Source organism: Bombina bombina, chromosome 8, assembly GCF_027579735.1.
Source record: "Bombina bombina isolate aBomBom1 chromosome 8, aBomBom1.pri, whole genome shotgun sequence".
Taxonomy (NCBI): Eukaryota; Metazoa; Chordata; class Amphibia; order Anura; family Bombinatoridae; genus Bombina; species Bombina bombina.
This window is the reverse complement of record NC_069506.1, coordinates 122992523-123008545: the sequence shown is the minus strand read 5'-3', so window position 1 is coordinate 123008545 and position 16023 is coordinate 122992523. Positions and strand designations below refer to the sequence as shown.

At 36.8% G+C, this 16023-nt stretch overlaps 1 protein-coding gene across 1 annotated transcript in view; it reads right to left on the bottom strand.

The window, feature by feature from the left end:
• Window positions 1-16023, bottom strand: part of LOC128638853 (kazrin-like) — a 504435-nt gene that overhangs the window by 379603 nt on the left and 108809 nt on the right. Inside the window, exon 2 of the mRNA XM_053690987.1 lies at window positions 8555-8626. Within this exon, the coding sequence (XP_053546962.1) occupies window positions 8555-8626 (72 nt within the window). The remainder of the gene's footprint in view (window positions 1-8554; window positions 8627-16023) is intronic.

Sequence of the window (16023 nt, the reverse complement as noted above, 5' to 3'; positions counted from 1 at the left end):
GCTAGTGACGTATAGGATATACAATCCTACCAGGAGGGGCAAAGTTTCCCAAACCTCAAAATGCCTATAAATACACCCCTCACCACACCCACAATTCAGTTTAACGAATAGCCAAGTAGTGGGGTGATAAAGAATGGAGTAAAAAGAATCAACAAAGGAATCTGGAAATAATTGTGCTTTGTACAAAAAAAATCATAACCACCATAAAAAAAGGGTGGGCCTCATGGACTCTTGCCAATATGAAAGCAATTATTTATCAGGTAAGTTCTTACATAAATTATGTTTTCTTTCATGTAATTGGCAAGAGTCCATGAGCTAGTGAAGTATGGGATATCAAAGATGTGGAACTCCACGCAAGAGTCACTAGAGAGGGAGGGATACAAATAAACAGCCATATGCTGAAAAATTAATCCACAACCCAAAAAATAAGTTATTCTTATGAAGAAAAGAAAAACTTAAAACATCAGCAGAAGAATCAAACTGAAACAGCTGCCAGTCTTTCTGAAATCTTTAGTAGCTTCAACATATTTGAAAAGCTCTCACCACATCCAAAGAATGTAAGTATCTCTCCAAAGAATTCTTAGAATTAGGACACAAGGAAGGGACAACAATTTCTCTAGTAATGTTGTTAGAATTCACAACCTTAGGTAAGAACTTAAATGAAGTCCGCAAAACCGCCTTATCCTGATGAAAAATCAGAAAAGGAGATTCACAAGAAAGAGCAGAAAGCTCAGAAACTCTTCTAACAGAAGAGATGGCCAAAAGGAACAACACTTTCCAAGAAAGTAGTTTACTGTCCAAAGAGTGCATAGGCTCAAATGGAGGAGCCTGTAACGCCCTCAAAACCAAATTAAGACTCCAAGGAAGAGAAATTGACTTAATGACAGGCTTAATACGAACTAAAGCTTGTACAAAACGGCGAATACCAGGAAGCTTAGCAATCTTTCTGTGAAATAAAACAGAAAGAGCAGAGATTTGTCCCTTCAAAGTACTTGCAATTACTGAGTCAGAGAAACCTTTATGACTTGGCACTAAGCGTTCAATTTCCATACCTTCAAATTTAATGATTTGAGATCCTGATGGAAAAACGGACCTTGAGACAGTAGGTCCGGCCTTAACGGAAGTGGACAAAGTTGGCAACTGGACATCCGAACAAGATCTGCATACCAAAACCTGTGGAAATCTTAGCACAAACTTACTTCACCACCTCCATAGGAGGCAAAGTTAGTAAAACTGAATTGTGGGTGTGGTGAGGGGTGTATTTATAGGCATTTTGAGGTTTGGGAAACTTTGCCCCTCCTGGTAGGATTGTATATCCCATATGTCACTAGCTCATGGACTCCTGTCAATTACATGAAAGAAATTTATTTAGTTTTTAATGTCCCTTTACAAAGAGACACAAAATAAGTATCTGAATGCATCAAGATTAGTTATACTTTAGTATTTGCTTCCAATGAAATAGAGCATTGCTTAACCACTCGAAATCCATACCCTCCCCCACCACACAAATATATATATATCTTCAAGTTCTCTAGATTAAGTCACAACCTGCCTCCGAAGTTAACATTTGAACATCAGACCTACCCTGGCTTATTTCAAGCAGTTTTCAAGTGAGGAAGCTTACTTTTGTTGAAATAAGGGTCAGAAATGCTCTTATAATACTGAGGAACATACTTTGTAATCAAGGAAATTGGAAACAGATTCCCTAACAGGGCCAAATATAACCTTCCCTACAAGAGAACGGCAGAAATGATTCCATTATAACTCTTGCCAGCCTATGGGGCTACATCTTAAAGATCAGCAACCACATACAGCAGAATCTACAGTTTTAGTAGCCAGATCCAGAATACACAAAAACATAACCCAACAAGAGAAATAAGGCATTTTAATAAGGTTTTAATTTATCAAGGATCAAAATGCTATTTCTCCTAAATCTGGGAAGGCTTCCCTCAGGAAAAAAATAAATATAATCAGTCTGAGAAGCCCTATATTTGAGCAAAAATATGAAGCCATTTGGTTTTATTTTTTGCTTTGCTTGGTAGTGGGGGACAGATAAGAGAGCTTCAAGATTGACGTATATAGAATATCCAAAAAGGAGTAAGGAAAGATTTTAGTTGTGGCATCTTTGTTAAAGGGATTTGTCAAGCCTATCCCTAAAAGGGACATTAAACCCACATTTGCTCTTTAAGGCTGTGACACACTGCAAGCGGAGCGGCGTGCAGCGTGTAGATGCGGCTGTGTGCGCTCAGTGTGTCCTGCCTTTTCATCTCTGAGCACTCTGCTGTGTCAGGTCGCGTTGCTGAGAATATTTGATCTTCAGAAGCGATGCAGACTGAAGCAGCTGCTTCGCCTCACGCCGCATCGCTTGCAGTGTGTCACAGCCTTTAATGATTCAGATAGAAGTACATTGGAAAGTTGTTTATATTATCAAATTGTATTCATTTTCTTGTCTTCCTTTGTTGAAAAGCAGCAAGAAAAGTTCAGGAGTGCGCACGTCTGCTGAACTGTATGGCAGCAGTTTTGTAACGTTATACATTAGAATGAGCACTAGATGGCAACACTATTTCCTGTCATGTAGTGCTCCAGGCTTATGCCCGAAACCTATCTAGATAGCTCTTCAACAAAGAATAACATGAGAATGAAGTAAATTTGATAATAGAAGTAATTTGGAAACTTTTTAAAAATTGTATTCTCTATCTGAATCATGGAAGAATAAAATTTGGGTTTCGTGTCCCTTTAAAGTACCGTGTCCATCAACAGTGCTGCACTGAATTACATTACAGCTTAAATCTACAAGTTTGTTTCACCTGCCTCCATTGGCTCTTTGCTCTTGACCACTCCCATCTTCCCCTCATTCACTTGGCTTGTGTTTTTAACACATCACAACATGCCAAGATTTGAGCAAATGTGTCCCAAGCAAGATGAGCGAGTCATTGATAAGTAACCAGTCCTAAGATAGTGATCTGGTGCGCCTTGGAGGAAAGTGATGAAAACAGTCATGCTAAGTGATACATCAACAGGAAACCAGTGACATATCTGTTACTATAACAACTAAAAAAACATTTATGACAAAGATTCTAATAAGAGCTATTGCCATATTGTGATTTGCAATAAACTTAATACATAAAATAGAACAGGAATAATAGCAGGTAGAAATATTATAAATTGTTGGCTTTAAAGGGACAGTCTACACCTTTGTAGCTTAATCTAAAGTAAGACTTTAAGAGGACTAATATCCTCCGCCACCCTTTCTATATCGTGCAGCAGTAACAGTAAATATATTATTTTGAAATGACTATTGCTTCTGGTCACTTTGAAATGCCAAGCTCTGCTCACTGATGACATCACAATCAGGGCTGCATTAAAGGGACAGTCAACACCAGAATTTTTGTTGTTTAAAAAGAAAGATGATCCCTTTTTTACCCATTCTCCAGTTTTGCACAACCAACACAGTTCTATTAATATACTTTTTACCTCTGTAATTATCTTGTATCTAAGCTTCTGCTGACTGCCCCCTTATTTCAGTTCTTTTGACAGACATGCGGTTTAGCCAATCAGTGCTCACTCCTAGGTCACTTTACGTGCATTAGCTCAATGTTATCTATATTAAACATGTGAACTAATGCCCTCTAGTGGTCAAAATGTATTCAGATTAGAGGCAGTCTTCAAGGTCTAAGAAATTAGCATATGAACCTCCTAGCTTTAGCTTTCAACTAAGAATACCAAAAGAACAAAGCAAAATTGGTGATAAAAGTAAATTGGAAAGTTGTTTAAAATTGCATGCCCTATTTAAATTATGAAAGTTTTTTTTTTTTTGGACTTGACTGTCCCTTTAAAGGCTTCACTAGTTACAAAAGACTCACTAATTAGATTCAACAGACTGTCAATGCTATGCAGCCCAGATTGTGATGTCATCAGTGGGTGGAGCTTGACAGCCTTTTCAAAAGTGACCAGAAACAATATTCATTTTAAAATAACTTTTTACTGTCTCTGCTACATATAATATAGGAAGGGTGCAGGAGGATATTCGCATCTTAATCTAAAGTAAGACTTAAAGGGACCGTCTGCACCTTAGTCATTTTAAAGGGAACAACAACTTTTTTCATGATTTAGAGAACATTTTAAACAGCATTTGACAACCTTTATTATTATTTGTAAAACATCAACATATTTTGCAGTATTATACAGAGGGACAAAGACAAGATATTAGGCAAACTGGGAAAAGAAAGTGCACCTGAACAGGGGTATACCATGGCTTCCACATCTTGCAGTGTAAGGCGGGAACGCATTAGACCTTCAATCCTTACCCTTAGTTTGAACTTTTAATATTTCCTACAACATTATCAGCCTACCAAACAGTTCCCAAAATGGGGGTGCGATTCGGGAACCTTACATTGTTTATTACTCCCCCCCCTTTTTATCCCCAGAGAATGTACGTTTCCTTTCTTTTACCTTCACCTTTATAGATAAGATGTACATTTAGATATGGTTTTGATAGTTAATGAGTTTTATCGTTTCCCACTATGTAAATGACACCTACAATCCTAATGACATTTTACAGTACGTGACGCAACTGACGCTATATATTTGAGATAAGATATAAATATATTGAATGATTTTGTATCCTGAAAAACATTGCTTTGCTTATTGTAATGTGCATGAAAGGAAAAAGGTACAATACATCCCAATTAAAAAAAAAGAAATTCGATCAGATACAAACATGTGGAAAACATATGAATATGAATTTTAACCCGCTATAAACTCAAGATAGTTACATCTTTTAAACTATTTTAAAGTGTAAATAGAACAAAATAAATAAATCTAGGGACCGTATAAAACTGTCAAGTAAGGTGGGGGAGGAAAACCAGACAGATATGAGTGCAATACCTATGTAATATTTATTTTTGTTGCTTTAATTGGAGAGAAAAAAAACTGACAAAAGAGGCCTGTTCCCTAGAGAGTTTATAATCTAAGCGGAAACAGGAGACAAAAGAGTGGGGCATTCTGTCTTATTTACAACCTTTATTGATTTAGTACAATCCTAAAAGCATTATGTCTAGAATATATTCAACGGAATCCTTTCAGAAAATGTCTAATTTTACTCTAAAATATATAGAGTTTGTTTGCTTTTTTTTGATAGGACATGATGCCATATAAATATGTTGTCATATAATAAAAGCTGGCAGTACAGATGGGGAGTTAACGCAACATATCAATTTGTGCTAGCAGCATCTGAATGTGTTTACTCAGAACTGGCAGCATATGGTAACACAGAAATATCAAAACTAGAGACCGGTCTTTTGCATAAAAGCATAGTGAGGGTGCACAAGCATAATTTAACTGGTCATTCCAGCTCATTTGCCCTTTGAGAATAACCCTCAGTAGCACTTTCTACAGCACGTCTAATCTGGCAAAAAGCAAGCAGCATCTGCCGGTGAAATAAATGAACCATGTGCGCTCGGTCATTTCCAGGACCCATGTGACACTGCCAGAAAAAAAAAATGCTTAACTTTAAAACAGTAGCATCCTACAGAGACTAAACAAAGCTGCTCCAATGAGATAGAAAGAGGAAATAGTGCAACATTTGGTATTCTAGATGGGATTAAAAATAATAAAGCAAAAACAATTAAGATCTATCCTCTGTATGCATTTACATTGTAGTACATTGTATACACATACAAAGTGGCTTCGTTTCTGGTTGAAAAAGCAGAAGATAAATTACCTAACAAGCACGAAGTAGTGTTTATAATAGAGTGTAAAAAGCCGTAGTAATCACAATCATAGCTTAAGTTACCATGCACAGCGTACAATAACACTGTAGCACACACACTTTAGCATGAATAGGAAGCAGCAGGTGGTGGGAGGGAACATCCCATTAACAATAGACCTCTTCTGCCTGAGTTACTAGGTTATTATGTTTGCTATGGTTTCTGCAGTGTAACGTTCTAGCAGCCATGTTAGCTACAGAGATGTATACATTCCTAACTGGTTGCAATTCATTTTACTTTAGGAAATTCTATGTAAAATTGGATGTACAATTTAAAGGTTTCTTCACGGATGTGGTAAAGAGACACGTAGATAAATCAAAGCAATACTACGTAATCTAGCGACAGCACAAACAGGAAAAAAAAAAAAATCACACATGGGAACAGTAGCAGCTGAGGGACTGACTGCAAATTATAAATTCCATGGCTGCCTCTTAAACAAATTGCCTTAAAGGGACACTGAACCCAAATTTTCTCTTTCACGATTTAGATAGAGTATGGAATTTTAAGCAACTTTCTAATTTAATCCTATTATCAATTTTTATTCGTTCTCTTGCTATCTTTATTTTAAAAGCAGGAATGTAAATCTTAGCAGCCAGTCCATTTTAGGTTCAGCACCACGGATAGCGCTTGCTTATTGGAGGCTTACATTTACTCACCAATAAGCAAGGATAACCCAGGTTCTCAACCAAAAATGGGCAGGGTCCTATGCATCACATTCCTGCTTTTTAAATAAAGATAGCAAGAGAAGAAAAAAATGATAGGAGTAAATTAGAAAGTTGCTTAAAATTGCATGCTCTATCTGAATCATGAAAGAAAAAATTTGGGTTTAAGAGACAGTTTACCCCAAATTCCTTTCTTCACTTTAAAACATTTGCAATTTTGATCCATTTTACCTGCTGGAATATATTAAATTGTTTACAAATAGCTCATTTCACTTTATTTTGGCACTTTAAATAGCTGATTTTTCCTTTGGTATCCCTACCTATACTAAAAGTTTCTATACTTAAATATAGGTTAAAGAAAAACTTTGTGAACATAGACAACAGAATAAATTACACACCTAGTAGGAGGTTGAAGAGATAGAACAATTGAAAATCAATATTTGATTGCTTAAGTATTGGGCTTTGGTTGATATCAATAATATAAAGATGCGTGTGTGTACATTAAGTGATCAACTAAGGATATACAATTTCCCTTCCAGCTCAACCCATTTTGATGGGTTGTGGTCTCAAAGAACAAAACTAGCTATTTCAAATACAAAAACAAAAGGAGCGATTTCTCATACATTTTTTAATCTTCAGCTGGTATAACAAGTCATTGGAAAGACATTTACATCACACTGTCCCTTTAAAGAGACATTAAACACCTTGATTTTGACAAGAATTGTAGTTTGTCACATACTCACTAAAGAAGCCAAAAAGCAAATTCCGTAACCTAGGTTTTTAAAAAAATCTTATTTACAAGTTACAGCATTTGGTTTTTGGTGCCACTAGGGAGCATGGAACAAACCTTTTTACACAAAACCAAGAAGCATTTAAAGGGACAGTCTAGTCCAAAATAAACTTTCATGATTCCAATTTACTTTTATCACCAATTTTGCTTTGTTCCCTTGGTATTCTTAGTTAAAAGCTAAACCTAGGAGGTTCATATGCTAATTTTTTAGACCTTGAAGGCCGCCTCTTTTCTGAATGCATTTTGACAGTTTTCACCACTAGAGGGTGTTAGTTCATGTGTGTCATATAGATAATACTGTGCTCATGCACATGGAGTTACCTAGGAGCCAGCCCTGATTGGCTAAAATGCAAGTCTGTCAAAAGTACTGAAATAAGGGGGCAGATTGCAGAGGCTTAGATACAAGATAATCAGAGGTAAAAAGTATTAATATAACTGTTGGTTATGCAAAACTAGGGAATGGGTAATAAAGGGATTATCTATCTTTTAAAACAAACATTCTGATGTAGACTGTCCCTTTAAAGTCCTTTTAGGTTTACTACTTTCTATGTTAAAGTCATTTTATTACTGACAAATTTAAGACTGCAGAAATAATTGAACAGATGCACAAGGAAACAACTCTAAGAAGAAGAAATGTCCCTGAATATTTTTTAAAAATGATGACTGGTCTCAGTTCTCTATAAACCTTTGTCTTGATTAGGTACTCGTAAAGCTTAGATTAATTTGACACAAAAACAAACATAAATGAGCAAATTAACTACCATTAGAATTCAAGCAGATGTGTCCAATCAGGTCTTCAACCTGTAGATTACAGATCTCCAACAAATCCCTTGGATTTCTATCACATGGTCATAAATAATTTGAAAGGGTTGTTCTTTTTATTTTCCCTGGTACTCCTTTAACAGAGTTAAAAATAAAGAACATAAAATATTCCCCATGCAGGTGCATCCACCAATGCATAGATATAACTAGATATAGTGCAAATTATTTATATGAATGGACCACAAATGGCAGAAACAAAATTACAAGATTAAAAGTTGATCTCAACAGGAACCATATTTAATTTATATAACACGTTTACCAAAAATATAGTTGTGGGGTGAATAGTTATCTGGTGGTGATTTAAATAAGTTAATGTGCTGTTTCCATCTGATCCATTATGATATTAGGCTCTTGTAGCTATATTGTTTCCGTATACAATAAAATTAATTACAAAATGCACTCAGGAACGGCAGGGTAAGTTTGTGTTTGGGGGGGGGGGGGGGCAGTTCTAACGAAGGGATGGGATGTAGAATAAACAGCATGTAAAACTTAAAACATCAGAATGTACTTACAGCCATTTGTGTACTTTTCTTGCATTTGTAGGGTACCAGATCTGCTGAGCTTCATTTTGCCATAGTCCAAACCTAAGAAAAGCAAAGTCAAAAGGTTTATTTCAGAAATCTCAGTGCTCGTTTATCCATATTTGTGATAATAGCAGAAGCCATAACAGATTAGACCAAATGTTCCATTTAATTATGTACACAACATGAGCAGAGTAATAGGAGGCATGATAATTAGCCTACGCTTTCCCTTTAATGTTTTCAAAATAGGCACCGCAATTATTCAAATCACATCATATGTAAAAGAAAACGGGTTGATTTGTTTCAATAGATAACAAGCTTGTAATTACACGTGCTGTATCGTTTATTTTTTATTTTGACAACAAAAGGATGTGCCCCATGTGAATGTTTAGAGATTGTCACCTACAGAAAATGTTAAATTATTTAAAGCACATCTGGAATACATGAGAAATCGGGAGAGCCAATACAAGTAACTATAGTTATATTGTTTTCAATTGATAACAGCTGCTTTCTATCTGTGGGAAACATCACATGCTGTGCAGCGAGGAAGACAAGCCGTACCAACAAAACACAATATTCAGAACTGGAAACTAGAACACTAATAAATGAATGAGATGAACTGCATTAAAAACCAAGTGGGGTATACAAGCAAACATGTTGATAACACACTTCAACTGGCTTATTTTTATACTTTGCTACTGCTTTATAATCAAATCCAGGGTAGAAATCAAATCAACAACAAAAAAATGCATTGGAAGATTTAAGAGCATGCCAATTTCCTGTAGGGTAGTGTTTATTTCGGATGCCTAGAGGAAGTTCAAATACAGAGCCGAGGAACAGCATATCTGTCAGTTTATATTGGCGCTGATTCCACATGCTAAATTACGTTCCTAGACTGTCAATGAGCCCTTTATAAAAAGGGCTTGTCAGAGATCACTGTATTTGAAGCCAATGAACACGATCCGGTGTCCTCTGGCAGGAAACAAAGAAGGCTCAGGATATTTTATTGCACATTTAAGATCTTGTTAAGAACAAAAAACAAGGACGCATAATTGATGACAATATAAAATTGGAATAAAAATTAAAAAAATTGTGGACAAATGCTGAAACATCAACACCATTGTAATATTAGAGTCTTTAAAGGGACAAGTAACATAAAAAAAGTGTCTGGCTGTAAAGTGACAAACGCCTCACTATATTAAAATAACATAATTTATGTAAGAACTTACCTGATAAATTCATTTCTTTCATATTAGCAAGAGTCCATGAGCTAGTGACGCATGGGATATACATTCCTACCAGGAGGGGCAATGTTTCCCAAACCTCAAAATGCCTATAAATACACCCCTCACCACACCCACAAATCAGTTTAACGAATAGCCCAGAAGTGGGGTGATAAGAAAAAAGTGCGAAGCATAAATATAAGGAATTGGAATAATTGTGCTTTATACAAAAAAATCATAACCACCACAAAAAAGGGTGGGCCTCATGGACTCTTGCTAATATGAAAGAAATGAATTTATCAGGTGGTTCTTACATAAATTATGTTTTCTTTCATGTAATTAGCAAGAGTCCATGAGCTAGTGACGTATGGGATAATGACTACCCAAGATGTGGATCTTCCACGCAAGAGTCACTAGAGAGGGAGGGATAAAATAAAGACAGCCAATTCCGCTGAAAATAATCCACACCCAAAATAAAGTTTAAATCTTATAATGAAAAAAACTGAAAATATAAGCAGAAGAAACAAACTGAAACAGCTGCCTGAAGTACTTTTCTACCAAAAATTGCTTAAGAGGAAGAAAACACATCAAAATGGTAGAAATTAGTAAAAGTATGCAAAGAAGACCAAGTTGCTGCTTTGCAAATCTGAACAACCGAAGCTTCATTCCTAAACGCCCAGGAAGTAGAAACTGACCTAGTGGAATGAGCTGTAATCCTTTGAGGCGGAGTTTTACCCGACTCGACATAAGCATGATGAAAGAAAGATTTCAACCAAGATACCAAAGAAATGGCAGAAGCCTTCTGACCTTTCCTAGAACCGGAAAAGATAACAAATAGACTAGAAGTCTTTCGGAAATTCTTAGTAGCTTCAACATAATATTTCAAAGCTCTAACTACATCCAAAGAAAGCAATGATTTCTCCTTAGAATTCTTAGGATTAGGACATAATGAAGGAACCACAATTTCTCTACTAATGTTGTTAGAATTCACAACCTTAGGTAAAAAATCAAAAGAAGTTCGCAAAACACCGCCTTATCCTGATGAAAAATCAGAAAAGGAGACTCACAAGAAAGAGCAGATAATTCAGAAACTCTTCTGGCAGAAGAGATGGCCAAAAGGAACAAAACTTTTCAAGAAAGTAATTTAAATGTCCAAAGAATGCATAGGTTCAAACGGAGGAGCTTGAAGAGCCCCCAGAACCAAATTCCAACTCCAAGGAGGAGAAATTGACTTAATGACAGGTTTTATACGAACCAAAGCTTGTACAAAACAATGAATATCAGGAAGATTAGCAATCTTTCTGTGAAAAAGAATAGAAAGAGCAGAGATTTGTCTTTTCAAGGAACTTGCAGACAAACCTTTATCCAAACCATCCTGAAGAAACTGTAAAATTCTCGGAATTCTAAAAGAATGCCAGGAAAAATGATGAGAAAGACACCAAGAAATATAAGTCTTCCAGACTCTATAAAATATCTCCCTAGATACGGATTTATGAGCCTGTAACATAGTATTAATCACAGAGTCAGAGAAACCTCTTTGACTAAGAATCAAGCGTTCAATCTCCATACCTTTAAATTTAAGGATTTGAGATCCTGATGGAAAAAAGGACCTTGTGACAGAAGGTCTGGTCTTAACGGAAGAGTCCACGGTTGGCAAGAGGCCATCCGGACAAGATCCGCATACCAAAACCTGTGATGCCATGCTGGAGCCACCAGCAGAACAAACGAGCATTCCTTCAGAATCTTGGAGATTACTCTTGGAAGAAGAACTAGAGGCGGAAAGATATAGGCAGGATGATACTTCCAAGGAAGTGACAACGCATCCACTGCTTCCGCTTGAGGATCCCTGGATCTGGACAGATACCTGGGAAGTTTCTTGTTTAGATGAGAAGCCATCAGATATATTTCTGGAAGACCCCATATTTGAACAATCTGAAGAAATACCTCTGGGAGAAGAGACCATTCGCCCGGTTGTAACGTGTGGCGACTGAGATAATCCGCTTCCCAATAGTCTATACCTGGGATATGAACCGCAGAAACTAGACAGGAGCTGGATTCCGCCCATACCAGAAATCGAGATACTTCTTTCATAGCCAGAGGACTGTGAGTCCCTCCTTGATGATTGATGTATGCCACAGTTGTGACATTGTCCGTCTGAAAACAAATGAACGATTCTCTCTTTAGAAGAGGCCAAGACTGAAGAGCTCTGAAAATTGCACGGAGTTCCAAAATATTGATCGGTAATCTCACCTCCTGAGATTCCCAAACCCCTTGTGCTGTCAGAGACCCCCACACAGCTCCCCAACCTGTAAGACTTGCATCTGTTGAAATTACAGTCCAGGTCGGAAGAACAAAAGAAGCCCCCTGAACTAAACGATGGTGATCTGTCCACCACGTCAGAGAGTGTCGTACAATCGGTTTTAAAGATATTGAGATATCTTTGTGTAATCCCTGCACCACTGGTTCAGCATACAGAGCTGAAGAGGCCGCATGTGAAAACGAGCAAAGGGGATCGCGTCCGATGCCGCAGTCATAAGACCTAGAATTTCCATGCATAAGGCTACCGAAGGGAAAGATTGTGACTGAAGGTTTCGACAAGCTGATATCAACTTTAGACGTCTCATGTCTATCAAAGATAGAGTCATGGACACTGAATCTATCTGAAAACCTAAAAAGGTTACCCGAGTCTGAGGAATCAATGAACTTTTTGGTAAATTGATCCTCCAACCATGATGTTGAAGAAACAACACAAGTCGATTCGTATGAGATTCTGCTAAATGTGAAGACTGAGCAAGTACCAAGATATCGTCCAAATAAGGAATACCACAATACCCTGTTCTCTGATTACAGACAGAAGGGCACCGAGAACCTTTGTAAAAATTCTTGGAGCTGTAGCTAGGCCAAACGGCAGAGCCACAAACTGGTAATGCTTGTCTAGGAAAGAGAATCTCAGAAACTGATAGTGATCTGGATGAATCGGAATATGCAGATATGCATCCTGTAAATCTATTGTAGACATATAATGCCCTTGTTGAACAAAAGGCAGGATAGTCCTTACAGTTACCATTTTGAATGTTGGTAGCCTTACATAACGATTCAACATTTTTAGATCCAGAACTGGTCTGAAGGAATTTTCCTTCTTTGGTACAATGAAGAGATTTGAATAAAACCCTAGTCCCTGTTCCAGAACTGGAACTGGCAAAATTACTCCAGTCAACTCTAGATCTGAAACACAGTTCAGAAATGCTTGAGCCTTCGCTGGGTTTACTGGGACACGGGAAAGAAAAAATCTCTTTGCAGGAGGCCTTATCTTGAAGCCAATTCTGTACCCTTCTGAAACAATGTTCTGAAACCAAAGATTGTGAACGGAATTGATCCAAATTTCTTTGAAAAAACGTAATCTGCCCCTACCAGCTGAGCTGGAATGAGGGCCGCACCTTCATGTGGACTTAGTAGTTGGCTTTGATTTTCTAAAAGACTTGGATTTATTCCAGACTGGAGATGGTTTCCAAACTGATACCGCTCCTGAGGATGAAGGATCAGGTTTTTGTTCCTTGTGACGAAAGGAACGAAAACGAAAGCAGAGTAGACTTAGAAGACATAACAGCATTCCAAGTCTTAAGCCATAAAGCTCTTCTAGCTAAAATAGCTAGAGACATATACCTGACATCAACTCTAATGATATCAAAGATGGCATCACAAATAAAATTATTAGCATGTTGAAGAAGAATAAAAATGCTATGAGAATTATTATCTGTTACTTGTTGCGCTAAAGCGTCTAACCAAAAGATGAAGCTGCAGCAACATCCGCTAAAGATATAGCAGGTCTAAGAAGATTACCTGAACACAAGTAAGCTTTTCTTAGAAAGGATTCAATTTTCCTATCTAAAGGATCCTTAAGGAAGTACCATCTGCCGTAGGAATAGTAGTACGCTTAACAAGAGTAGAGACAGCCCCATCAACTTTAGGGATTTTGTCCCAAAACTCAAATCTGTCAGATGGCACAGGATATAATTGCTTAAAACGTTTAGAAGGAGTAAATGAATTACCCAAATTATTCCATTCCCTGGAAATTACTTCAGAAATAGTACTAGGGACAGGAAAAACTTCTGGAATAACTATAGGAGATTTAAAAACCTTATCTAAACGTTTAGATTTAGTATCAAGAGGACCAGAATCCTCAATTTCTAATGCAATTAAGACTTCTTTAAGTAAAGAACGAATAAATTCAATTTTAAATAAATATGAAGATTTATCAGCATCAACCTCTGAGACAGAATCCTCTGAACCAGAAGAACCATTATCAGAATGATGATGTTCATTTAAAAATTCATCTGAAAAATGAGAAGTTTTAAAAGACTTTTTACGTTTACTAGAAGGAGGAATAACAGACATAGCCTTCTTAATGGATTTAGAAACAAAATCTCTTATGTTATCAGGAACACTCTGAGTATTAGATGTTGACAGAACAGCAACAGGTAATGTAACAGTACTAAAGGAAATATCTGCATTAACAGTTTGTCATGACAAAACAGTACAAACAACAGCTGGAGGAACAGATACCATAAGTTTACAGTAGATACACTTAGCTTTGGTAGCTCCAGCCTCAGGCAGCGATTTTCCAGAAGTATCTTCTGACTCAGTTTCAACGTGGGACATCTTGCAATATGTAATAGAAAAAACAACATATAAAGCAAAATTGATCAAATTCCTTAAATGACAGTTTCAGGAATGGGAAAAAATGCCAGTGAACAAGCTTCTAGCAACCAGAAGCAATAAAAAAATGAGACTTAAATAATGTGGAGACAATAGTGACGCCCATATTTTTTTAGCGCCAAAAATGACGCCCACATTATTTGGCGCCTAAATGCTTTTGGCGCCAAAAATGACGCCACATCCGGAACGCCGACACTTTTGGCGCAAAATAACCTAAAAAATGACGCAACTTCCGGCGACACGTATGACGCCGGAAACAGAAAAAAACCTTTTGCGCCAAAAAAGTCAGCGCCAAGAATGACGCAATAAAATTAAGCATTTTCAGCCCCCGCGAGCCTAACAGCCCACAGGGAAAAAGTCAAATTTTTAAGGTAAGAAAAAAATTGATTTATTCATATGCATTATCCCAAATATGAAACTGACTGTCTGAAATAAGGAATGTTGAACATCCTGAGTCAAGGCAAATAAATGTTTGAATACATATATTTAGAACTTTATAAACAAAGTGCCCAACCATAGCTTAGAGTGTCACAGAAAATAAGACTTACTTACCCCAGGACACTCATCTACATGTTGTAGAAAGCCAAACCAGTACTGAAACGAAAATCAGCAAAGGTAATGGTATATAAATAAGAGTATATCGTCGATCTGAAAAGGGAGGTAAGAGATGAATCTCTACGACCGATAACAGAGAACCTATGAAATAGACCCCGTAGAAGGAGATCATTGAATGAATTCAAATAGGCAATACTCTCCTCACATCCCTCTGACATTCACTGCACGCTGAGAGGAAAACCGGGCTCCAACCTGCTGCGGAGCGCATAACGTAGAATCTAGCACAAACTTACTTCACCACCTCCATAGGAGGCAAAGTTTGTAAAACTGATTTGTGGGTGTGGTGAGGGGTGTATTTATAGGCATTTTGAGGTTTGGGAAACTTTGCCCCTCCTGGTAGGAATGTATATCCCATACGTCACTAGCTCATGGACTCTTGCTAATTACATGAAAGAAAAAGGGTTTAATTACATGTAGTAAAAACTACTGTGCAATATACTTTCATTATTTTGTTCTCCTTTCTTGTAGTTTAATTCTGAATATTGTGGGCTAATTCCCGTTACACATGGAAATGCAGACACAGCTAAATTCATCACATTTCATTGGTTGCACACTCTAGTAAGCCATTTAGAAGCATTTCCTATTGGCCTCAGTGTAACTTAAATTATAATATGGCGGTGCCCAGTGGTTTATGCACATTCACTTATCCTTATTTTTTCCAATATTTAAACTACTAATATTTTTAAAAATACATCTACAAAATTATTCTCAGGCTAATCTTTGCTCTTGTATACATCATTCAATAAATTAGTGTTTAAAGTTCCTTTAAAAATTTCCCTATTTATATTTTCCCCTCCTAGATCAATTTACTTATTTACATTATTTTCAGTTATTTATTAAAAAAAAAAAAAAAGGGTCAATAAAGTCAAATTAATTTTCATGACACGAGGAGCATTCAGCTATTTT